General features: G+C 37.3%; 1 protein-coding gene across 3 annotated transcripts in view; it reads right to left on the bottom strand.

The window, feature by feature from the left end:
* MMEL1 (membrane metalloendopeptidase like 1) overlaps positions 1-12,816 on the bottom strand; it is a 1,737,390-nt gene that overhangs the window by 135,707 nt on the left and 1,588,867 nt on the right. For all 3 annotated transcript variants that reach the window (XM_044062979.1, XM_044062980.1, XM_044062978.1), the window contains exon 20: positions 7,830-7,895. In XM_044062979.1, the coding sequence (XP_043918914.1) occupies positions 7,830-7,895 (66 nt within the window). The remainder of the gene's footprint in view (positions 1-7,829; positions 7,896-12,816) is intronic.

Raw genomic sequence — 12,816 nt, 5'->3', positions numbered from 1 at the left:
ATGATTCTGATATCACAAGTTTGTCCAATGCCCTTCTAGATAATCCACGTCTTTAGTAATCCATGTGTCTTTACTGTACTTTACTGTACCTGATGATGGTGCCAAGCTTGCAACTGCCCACAAACATGGTCAACTAGAGACCTTTAATGTCATATTTGACACTGGAGAAGTATGGCCTCCAAAATAAAGCTCTTGGAATCATTACTGGTGACAGATCTTTTGGTGGATAGTGTGCATCATTTGTAAGAGAATTGTGTCTATCAGTGAGAAAATTGGCAATCTAGTTTTTATGCATGGTTTTATGTTGAGTTTCACCAGTTTGTTGATGATGCCACAGTGGGATATAGGATCAAAAGCATTAGCTAAAGTAAGGTAACTTGTATGCACTGCACAGTCCTCATCAATTGCTTATATGACTCTTTCAAATAAGTCATCTAAGTTTAATGGACATGATTTACCTTTTGTAAACAGAAATTGGTTAGGATCTAGGGATTGTAGGTTCTCTATGTCACTGTTTTTGAGGCCTATGATGATTCATTCCACCACCTTGTAAATTATGTTGGCGAGGATAATAGGTCTATAACTGCCATAGACTATAGTAAAACATCCTTATGTGAGGGAAACTGCTGCACCTGTTCTTCAGTCTTCTGATGTATATCAAGTAGAGGTCAACATTGAATTGTTTAGGTAAGAGTACTGATAGGGTTCTTTCACAGTGATCAAGAAGCCTAGGAAGCAATTATAGTGTCAGTTCAAAGAGGAGTACCTCTTGGGGGATAGTGATATGGACTACATATTTTCTACTCGGAAGTTTGGTTTCAACAGATGAGAGATATCAAACCAAAATATGTCTGCAAGGATGTTAGTTATTCATAGAGTTTGATCAGGCGATGTCATTAAAGATAAACTCAATGAAATTCAAAGTATTATTTCTGAGTTTCTTAACATATATATATATATATATATATATATATATATATATATATATATATATATATATCTTGTTCTTCTTTCGGCTTTTCCCAGTTAGGGGTCGCCACAGCGGATCACCTGTCCGCTTATGATTGGCAGTGGAGTTTTACAGTGTCGAGTTGCCAGCCCAGCACCCAACCTTCCACAGAAGGCACACACACACACACACACACACACACACACACACACACACACACACACACACACACTCATGCCCAAGGCCAATTTAGAGTGTCCAATCTACCTACAGCATGTCTTTGGGATGTGGGAGGAAACCGGAGCACCCGGAGGAAACCCACATGACCACAGGGAGGACATGCAGACTCCACACAGAAGGCACCCCAGACGAGAATCGAACCAGAGAACCTCTTGCTGTGAGGCAGCAACACTAACCGCTGCATCACCATGGCCATCCTTATATATATATATATATATATATATATATATATATATATATATATATATATATATAAATATGTGTGTGTGTGCATGCATTTTTATATATACATATATATATATATATATATATATATATATATATATATATATATATATATATATCTAGGACGTTTGCTCGACTGAGCAAACATCCGAATCCATAAAACCCGAATGCACTTTAACGAAAGCGCTTTTATTGAAAAGCGCTTTCGTTAAAGCGTGTGACAAAAAAAAACAAAAAACACTACATTTACATTTTAGCAGGGGACCTTTGCCCCCCCTGCACCACCCACACCCCCTACTTTAATATTCTCCCTCCGAGACTGCACTACAGTGGAGAAAAGGGAAATTATCCTTACCCACACTGTAGTACAGCCACGGTAACAGTCATACTTACGCGAAAGTGATTCTTCGGTGAAAAGCACTTTTGCATAAGTATGCCCGGCCGTTTGGATTTCGGTCATTTGCTCAGTTGAATATGTGTGTGTGTGCATGCATTTTTATATATATATATATCTAGGACGTTTGCTCGACTGAGCAAACGTCCAAATCCATAAAACCCGAATACACTTTAACGAAAGCGCTTTTATTGAAAAAGCACTTTCGTTAAAGCGTGTGACAAAAAAACCCAAAAAACACTACATTTACATTTTAGCAGGGGACCTTTGCCCCCCCTGCACCCCCACACCCCCTACTTTAATATTCTCCCTCCGAGACTGCACTACAGTGGAGAAAAGGGAAATTATCCTTACCTGCACTGTAGTACAGCCATGGCAACAGTCATACTTACGTGAAAGTGATTCTTCGGTGAAAAGCACTTTCACGTAAGTATGCCCGGCCGTTTGGATTTTGGTCATTTGCTCAGTTGAGCAAACGTCCTAGATCTATCTATATATATATATATATATATATATATATATATATATATATATATATATATATATATATATATATATATATATATATATATATATATATATATATATATATATATATATATATATATATATAGGTCTACTTTGCAAACTCAAAGTTTCAAAATTTCGAACATCATATGGTCAAGACCATAAGACTGAAGTTTTGAAACTTAGAACAGTTTAAATGGAGATTGCCATACAGCACAAAATAGGAAATTTACAGTTCTCTTCACTGTAGTGTGATCTCAGAGTTGGTATATTTAATTAGCAGGGGGTATGGGGGTGCAGGGGGTTTTGCCCCCCCTACATAAATGTAAAAAAAAAATTGTTTTATTTTATTTTATTTTATTCAAGTTTTGAACTTTCAAAACTTTGATATTATGGTCTTGACCTATGAAGTTTGAAGTTTTGAAACTTTGAGCTTCCAAAGTGTATATATATATATATATATATATATATATATATATATATATATATATATATATATATATATATATCTACACACACACACACACACACACACACACACACACACACACACACACACACACACACACACACACACACACACACAGATTTAATCTTGTTCATGAGTTCTTTGTTAACCCTTCTGAAGTCGAATATAACAGGTTTTGGTCTTTTCTTTAGGGCTATAAGCGCTTTTCTTTTATTGTTGGGTGTGTTTTTAGTTGAGTCCAACCAGTGAGGGTGTTTCTAAACTTTGCATTGTACTTGTAGAAAGCAGAAACATAGGACAGTGCACAGAAGTTAAGATGGGAGAATAACATTTGGGAATACGTGCTGCTATTTTCTAGAGGGTCATCAAAATCTGAAAGTTGTTGAATCCTCTCAAATCACCACAGGCACAAGGAATGTGGCTTTGCAGAAGTCTCTAAATATTGTTTAGTTGGTTAAAACTGAAATGTGGCAATGCATACTAACCAGAAAAACAAAAGCAATATGCATTAAGTAGTGAGGTGTTGGAGCACACCGAACATAACTTCAAACTATGCCCAACATAGCAAAAGGAACTAAAACGTACAAAAGCCAAATAGGTTAAGCACCAAACAATTTTTGTTTTGTGTGCTCCATTACCTTGCTGCTTAGCACACATTGCTTTTATTCATTGTTTGGTTGGCTGTTGCTCAGTACTAGGGCTGCATGGTTCATATGACAGTACAGCGATTTGATGTGACCAGGGTGAAGAGCAGACATGGGTTAGTTGGTAACAAGAAGTTGGGGGGCTACTGTTTGATTAATGGAGCCTGCACTAATATCAAGGAGGCATTCCGCATATTGATTTGTAAATGTGTAGCTGTACCAATTTATGGAGGGTAGGTAAGGTCCCTTAGAAAGACAGTTTTGGGTTAAATGAGATAGACTCTAGTTTATTAAAATATTTTTCATGATTTCATGGGTGCCATGGAGGGAATTCTGTAGTGGTATAAGGTCTTATTTACTGATATTAGGATATGTAAGAACTCAGGGTCACTTGTCGTGTTTGCATAGTCTAGATATGATGGTATATCATATGCAGACAGACATACTATCATCAGCATTACTCTTATCTGCACTTGCTGGCCCAAATGAGTTGTAGGCAGAAAAGTCAGTTAAAGAGGGTATACTGTCACCAAACTGGAATCAAGTTTCAGTAACAACTCAAATATCCATTTTTTTCAGATTTAGGAAGAGGGATTTCTCTTATTTGCCTAGCTTTGAAGAGAGGTATGATGGTATTTGACAGATTTAAAAGTGTATTTACTAGGTTGGTTTGCTGAGTAGATTGACCTTGCCTATGGGCACTGTGGGGGAAAAGAATATTGTAGCCAGCATGCAAAATCCCTGGAGAGATAGGTGCAGGTTGTCTCTGGTGAAACAGGAAGGACTAGCTCACATCTCCATCCAGACTGACACATGTTGGTCCCCCTTATAATGAGACCAGTAATTAAGGCAATTGTTAAAGTCAGTCACCTTTTGCTTATATTATGGTATCATTCTTGGTGTGTGTGTGTGTGTGTGTGTGTGTGTGTGTGTGTGTGTGTGTGTGTGTGTGTGTGTGTGTGTGTGTGTATGCGCGCGCACGTTATGTCCATCTATATATATGTGTGTGTGTGTGTGTGTGTGTGTGTGTGTGTGTGTGTGTGCACGTGTTATATCCATCTACATATATATATATATATATATATATATATATATATATATATATATGTATGTCTGTGCATGCATGTGTGTGTGTGTGTGTGTGTGTGTGTGTGTGTGTGTGTGTGTGTGTGTGTGTGTGTGTGTGTGTTATATCCATCTACATATGTATGTGTGTGTGTGTCTGTGTGTGTATACTTTGGGGATGTGGGGCAAGTCCCATGTAAAAATATGTTTTCTGTGTTTTGCAACATTGTCATTGTCATTGCTGGGTTTAAATAACCATGTGAGAATTAAATGAGGCGCAATTAGTCACAGCGGAACCTAGATGGGATAAGTAGAAATGTCCTTAACCTGAGTGTTCACCATTTTGATGAAACAGGAATCCAGTGATCATGACAGCCTCTACCTGTTTTGATGAAAGTCTGTATGTGACAAAAAGAATGGAACCTAATGAAATGTACTTGAAACCATTGAATGGCTAAATAACACACATGAGGGTTACTGTAATTAAGAATTTGTATAATATTTACTACTGATCCTGTAAATTTCTGCAATGTCAAATGATACTGTGCTGTATTATTATTAGATTTCCCTCTGTGCCTAGTCTGTGAATGGACACTTCTTTTAATTTAAACTGACATGATTAAATAAATAGCTAGGTACTTCCAAACAACATGATTTTGTTATCTGTGTATTCATTTGCTTACATAACTTGGTTATCCACGTGAACTCTGTCCATTTACACCAGAAAACAGAGGATAAAATGTTCTTTAAATGCACACAAATTAATAAAAACAAACACAAATTAGTCTACACTAACAGGTAAAATTATAACACAAAATCGATATATAGTAGCAGGTGCATGGGTTAAATGGCAGCTATACACAAAACATTTCCTTTCCCTAGAATATTTCCTTCTCTAGAGAATGATCCCCATACTTTGCGTGTTACAAAAAAAAGTGTTTTCCTCCTCTGTGACATATCTGCCCTAGTCAGCTTCCTCAGTGCACAGTGCACACCATGTTGGAGAGGAATGAATTCTCACGATACTTCCTTTAGGAATTTATCTCTTTTGCATCATTTCACTTGTCACTTGTCACTTCTGAAAGTCTTTTGCCCAGGAGAACACAGAAGGTGGCTGTAGCTCTTTTGCAGTTGATATCTCACTCCAATGGAAGTCATAAAGCGATTAGAACTGTCTGTTTGACTTTCTGTTGTCATATAAATCTTCATTTTCCCCTTCCTTTGGCCTTAAAAGGATTACACCAATAATCTAGCCTCTGCCACCAAACATGGCACACTCATACAATACGTAGATGACTCGACCATCATCTGCTCAGCCCAGTCCCTACCCAAACTGCAAAAAGTCACACAGGAAGCCTTTTCCTCTGTTGAAACATGGTTATCCGATGCCCAATTAATACTCAACCCAAACAAAACTAAACTACTCATCTTCCAACCCACCAAACATACTCAAAACAACTCACTTTAACATCACAGCAAAAGACAACACCACTATATACCCAACTGAACACACCAAATTGCTAGGAGTGGAAATAGACAATAAACTAAAATTTGACATTCACATATCCATGACCATAAAAAAAGTCCACAAAAAACTAGGAGCATTATACAGAAATAAGCAATTTCTCACCAAAGCACCAAATATTTCAATAGCAAATTCCCACCTTATCTCCACCCTACTTTATGCCTCTCCAATATATACCAACCTAAGGCAATGTGATCTAAACAAGCTAGAGACCTGCTACAACAAAATCGCCAAATTCGCCACAGGGGCATCCTACCGTAGTCACCACTGTCTCTCACTTGCTGAACTGGGCTGGCTTGAACTCCCTCACCTCCTTCAGTGGTATCAACTCTCACTCGCCCACAAACTAGTAAACCATCCACTAAATGTCCCATCCCTCCAGAATCTACTCCAACCCTATCGCACCACCAGACCACTAAGATCCAGCAACAAAAATCACTTGCAGATCACCAAAGTCAATAACTCTGCTGGTGAAGCACTATTCTCTTGTGCCATAGCCAAATTATGGAACTCACTCCCACCCACAATTACCTCTGTACCATCATGCACCCACTTCAAAACTTTACTAAAAGCACACCTAAAACATGCTGGCTATGCCCTTGCAACTCCCACTCTAATATCATCCACCCCATCCAACCACTACCTTTCTTTCCACTCCACTAACTACCTTGATTATAGCAAGCTCAGATGCTCATAAGCCTAGTACTTATTATACAGCAGGAACTTCTCATTGTAACATTTGTTAATGTCTGTTATGTACTTCACAGATAAAGATTCTAGTTGTCTACTGATGTACTATGTTCTTCATCTGTAAATATGTTGTAAGTAATTGCTATGTTAAATTGTTAATCACTATGTAATCCAATGTAACTACTGTCTGTTTATTTTACTGTGGAGCTTTTCTCCCCGGGCCTCCGCTGAAAATGGACCTACGTCCAGTCGGACACTCCTGGTCAACAAATTTAAATAAATAAATAAATAAATAAAAATAAATGTTTTATAGCTTGAAGGTAAATAAACTTGATAAACACTGATAGTAATATCACTAATTAGCTGAGCTTTGCAAGCCTGGGAGTATAACATTCTGGTTTTCTTATGGAAGAAAGGCAGGATGTAAAACTCACAAAACATTATTTTTTTAAAGGCTATGTTATTTCAGTTATTTCTTTATCCTTTTTAAAGAACTTTTCACAGATGGCGTAAGGCGTATGTAGAAAAAAGAATGCATAAGACTGACTCCAAAAAAGTCACAGGCATTTTTACCCATAATTGTCTGATGTGACAGTTTTTACTTCTTCCTTTATGTGAATAAGTCACTTCCTTTATGTGAATAAGACTATCATGTGACAAGAAAGACTAGGTTACTGTAATATTTTCAGCTCTGCCCTCACAGTGAACTATGGACAAAAAGGAGGTTTCCAGAAAAAAAAAATCACATCAATATTTCTGCTACCATGAGGGCATTCAGAATTAGAAAAAATAAAGATTAGCGATAAGTACTTAAAATGCTGGCACCTTTAGACTGTGTACAGTGTCAAGGCATGATAAAAAATTTTTTTTTTTTCAATTTTTGCCCATAGTGGTCCTTTAAAGAAATGTAGTTTAGATTATATATTACAACAGCAGCATTTGCATAGCAAAAATTAAAATAAAACAAGAAAGCATGTAATAACAGAAAATTGCTTTCATAGTTTCATAAAACAATGATCATCAGTATATCATGTGGCTGTATGCGACTATAATACCAAAGTGCACATAAATGCGCAGTACTTATTTTATGTAAAGAATAAAGCTAAAATGCAGTTTCTTACCTTATATGCCTGCCTGACACCTCCATTGTCAGCAATATTTTCTCCTAATGTGGTAATTCCACTCACCTAAGAAATCAAAAGCATGAATGAATACTTATTTAAAGAAGTGCATTCAAAGTAACAGTTAAAAGCAAAGAATGTATTTAACTTTAATACATGTTTTTCTATGAATGTAAACATGCACAACCAGACAAAAGTATGTGATTTATTTTTGCAGTTCTTGCCAGTTCATGCTAACATATAACATTCTGTAAGAAGGAAGTGGATGTGATTTCCTAGAAATTGAATGCTCTGACCGGTTACTTGCAGTACACAGACTTTGATTCATATAACACGCACACACACACACACACACACACACACACACACACACACACACACACACACACACACACACACACACACACACACTTAAATATTTGAGATGCAGTATTCTGGAAGCAGTGACAAATAAATATTGAGTCACTATGGTACTATTTTATATCATAATGTGGTATATGTTCTTTGGCTAAAAGTAACAGTTACTGGAACACATCTCATTCCAGTGAGTAACTTTATTGGAACATCTGTGGCAGTACCTCTCTACTAAGTATATACTTTTTTCCATATAGTCTTTGTTTTAACCATGGTTAAGTACACCTGCAAAACACAAAGGCAAGACAGAAAATCCTTCACTTCCCCAGGAGGTAAAATTTGTAGTTTTCTTGCCTTTTGAACCGATATGGAAGCAGAGAAATGCAGATAAGTTTTAAATCGCCTGTTGCATAATTCCTGTTAGGTAAGGTAGCAGTTGTTTCCTTAAATTAAATAATTGGTTTGAATATCTCTGGACAAGTCATGGGAACTATGTGCCCTGCATATCATGTCAAATTCATTGACTGTCTGAATTATATGACCACCAAATACATCTTTATTGATGGTTAATGTTAGCAATTGTCAGAAAAAATAAATAAATCAACAAAAATCTAATTAAGAAAAAATGGTACTATAGCAATAATATCTGGCAGGGGTGTAGTTTTTTTTGTTTGGAATTTTTCCTTCTTGGACTATGCATCTGATACTTCAAGTCTCACTCTCAGGATCAAACCTTGACAGATGGGAGTAAAGCCCACCATGATTTCCATTTCTGATGGCTATCGCTACTTTATTATAGCATGCTATGTAAAATCATAAGACTTCACTGTCTGAATCTGTTCATTTACCATGAGTGAGTTTGTTAAACAGTTAGTATAAGATGAGTAGAGTCATGTCTTAAAAATTATGGCCAGTAAAGTAATTTTTATTAATGCCCCCACTGATCATATAGCTCTATCCACCAAGCTGTTCTATGGACTTTTTCATTCCGCTAGGTAAGATATCATTTGCCAAGTGTTAGCCATCATCCACGTTTTCATGATAAGCTTTGGACTTTAAGCCTTAATGTCCTCTACATGTGCCTATAGTGTCCAAACATTGGTGTGCAATGGTGGGACTTGTATGGCCACATTTCTGCATATCATATAAATATGGCCCAGCCTGCCATCTAGACAGCATCTTCATGGACTCTACCACACGGAGTATGTCCAAAGACCTGCTAAACCACCCCTCCCCTGAAGAGAAGTGACTAGGCTAAGCCTCATCATTCTTCTCCTCCCGCATGGCAGCTTCAGCAGGTGTCTTATCCATAATCAAATGCAGATCAACCGAGTTGTAGTCAGGGTTTTAGCCCTCTTTATTAATAGAGCTACTTTACTAGAAAATGTGACCAAACAACTACCAATTTGATTTTATTTTTAATCCATATTTGAAACTTGAACATATTGCCCAAAAATATTTCTTCACATTAACACGTGCTTACATATTCTTCTGTATATCTACTACTGTATTTCTTCATAAATAAGACCTAACCAGAGAATAAGGCCTAGCATGGTTTTCCAGGGTGGTCATGATATAAGCCCTACCCCAAAAATATGCCCCAGTTAAGATTGTCAACAACACACGATGGACGTGTTGAATTCTAAAATAATATTACTGACACCATTTGACTGAGGTTATCATACTCTGCTCGCCATTTTCGGACCATTCAGACACCCAACTTCTTCTCTTTGCAGAAAGTCGTAAGATTCTTTCCCTGGGAGTCCTCCATGATTCTTACTGTAACCCTAATCATCACTCACACTCGACAGTTGAGATCCTTGGCCCATAAACACTGGCAGGTGTACTTTGATTGGTCAAAGTACAGACAACGTGTGTAAAGCGCGCGCACTTGATAACGAACGGCTGTGATTGTGTCTTCTTAACCATTGTCATTTTGTGTTGCCACTCTGATCTTGTAAGTCTTCAATTACCCCCCGACAAGATGAGTGCAAAAAGAAAGAGCTATTGCATCGAGTACAAGGAAGGAATCAAGGAGGACTCCCGGAGAAAGAATCTGACGGCTTTATGAAAAGAGAAGATAGATCTCTGAATGGTCCTAAAATGGCATGCAGCGTACGATAACCTCAGTCAACAGGCCAATGAGGGAAATGCTAAGAAGTGCAAGTGTGGATCAGGTCGGCAACCATTATTTCCTGAGCTGGAAGACATCATCTGTGAATGGATTGCTAACAGGAGAGTAAAGGCTTTGGTTGTGCACAGGGCTGATATTCAAGCATTTGCCCTTGCAATAGCACCACAGTTAGAAATATCCCGAGAAGAATTCAAAGCATCACAACATTGGCTGGATGGCTTCCTTCAGTGATATGAACTGTCTCTAAGAAGATCAACAACACTGTTCAAGATGGAATATACTGAAGTTATTAAACGTGCATCTACGTTCAAGTCCTTTGTTGATGGCATCGACTTTTCTAAATACCAACTCTCCAACATGATTGCTGTGGATGAAACTGCAGTGTTTATGGGCCAAGGATCTCAAACAACAATTAATCAGAGGGGTGCCTCGTCAATCTACATTTCCTCCACTGGTTACGAGAATGCTCAAGTTACCTGTATTTTGGCAATTCATCTAGATAGAAAGAAAACCCCACCTCTAATCATTAGTAAGGGCAAGAAAGATAAGATTTAAAGTGTTTCAGGTATTTACATTCTTAAAACCGAAAAAGCCTGGTGCACACAAGCAGTTATAAGGAAGTGGGTCGATGTAAGGCTGCCACTTGTTTTGTGAGGTGGTGAAAGAGGTCTGCTAGTCTGGGATTCAGCCAGCACTCACCGTGCTAAAGACATGAAGAAATTCCTTGCATGGAGAAGACTAGATCAAATAATGATTCCCGCAGGAATGACTGCCTATCTCCAGACTCTTGATATTGCAATAAACAAGCCATTCAAGGACCATTTGCACATGAAACTCAATGACTACACTGAAAATAGAATGGAGAGAAATCAGCATGGAAACTTTGTGAAGTCTAGCCTGCAAGAGGTCGTGACTTGGGTGAAAAAAATTAATGGGATAAAATCACTGACAGCTGTGTTGCCAATGCACTACAAGCAGGCTACTTGGACAAGCAGTGCTCATTTAAGGAGAGCTCTATTGCTAGGCATGACAGATTGGGGCCAATGGTTCTACAGGAAATGGAGTTGCAAGAAATTCAGGCCGGAATTTTGAGGTTGGAGACTTATGACAATGTTCCAGAAGAAGATGACATGACTGTACGTGAATAACTTTTCCATTATCGGGGCAACAGAATGGATTGCTTCTGCTTTCAGTTTTATTCCCCTCCTCCAATATACATGTATTGAGATTTTTCTGCACTTTTTGTTAAGCATGAAATATTGCACTGTGAAAGCCAAGGTGGAGATATTCTGAAGTTGAAATGTTTGTTGCACTGTTTATGTAGAATTCTCACACAACTGTTAATGCATTACTTAGAACTGTTGCCCAATAACAGAAAAGTACCAAATAAATGTCAATTTGTGTACATGAATAAATGTTGATTTTTGTACATGAATAAATGTCAATTTGTGTGCATGAATAAATGTTGATTTGTGTACATGAATAAATGTAGATTATTGTACGGGGGGGGGGGTAAATAAGGCATCCCTTGATAATAAGCCCTAATGTATATTTCGGCAGGGGAAAGAGTATAACACCCGGTCTTATTTTCAGGGAAATACGGTATAGTGTTCAGTGTACTACCCCAGTAAACAAACTAAAACAAATAAATAAATACTGCAATCAGAGGTGCCTAGTCAGCCCTCACTTACAAAAATACTTTCCTAAACTAATAACGTATCCCATAAAATTAGAGGACAAGGGATACTCAGAGAAGGACTGTCAACATCCAGTGAAATTATAAATACAATCATCTCCCTTTCAAAATTCACCTAGATCAATAATAACCACACACCCTTCAGTAACTACATGCATTTAGGACTTGCCATATACATGAATCTACTTACCAAATAGTCTCTAAAAACCAGCCATAATACAAATAATCCCTGATTTTAAATCCTACAGAATAGTGATATAGTTTCTGAATAATTAACAAAATGTAATACTCCTTTAGCCTAAGTTTTCATCTAGAAATTATTTTGCACCATGTACAATGATAATTTAAATCCTATAAACACAGCAAATAATCTCCACAAAAGGATACATCTCCTGTATCTTCTAGAAAAACCACAGAGCTACGCATGAAGATCATATCTGGCATGCTTTTTAACATTACCTAAAAAAAATAAAAAAAAAAATCCTTATTGCATATAGTATCTTTATACATTTTAAACCAATTACTCCAGCTGTGCCTATGATAAATGCCCTTTACCTTGTGAAGGCAGCACTACATAAAGTTTGATTTTGCTTCGGTGCCCTATGTCAGATCTAGTCACAATATCATTTTTTAAAATAATAGTCTAAAAATTTAAATCATTCAATTCTAGAGATGCTCAGGAATGTGGTACAAACCCCCCTGCCCCACCTTAGTAATACATGCTAATCCTAAACCTAACCCTGCCCCTCTCACAACCATAACTCTACAACTTTTGTTAGAAAAACCCTTTCCATAAAACTGCT

This window comes from Protopterus annectens, chromosome 2.part1 (genome assembly GCF_019279795.1).
Source record: "Protopterus annectens isolate FY-2018-M chromosome 2.part1, PAN1.0, whole genome shotgun sequence".
Taxonomy (NCBI): Eukaryota; Metazoa; Chordata; order Ceratodontiformes; family Protopteridae; genus Protopterus; species Protopterus annectens.
The sequence above is the reverse complement of the archived record's forward strand: the minus strand, read 5'-3'. Positions and strand labels throughout refer to the sequence as shown.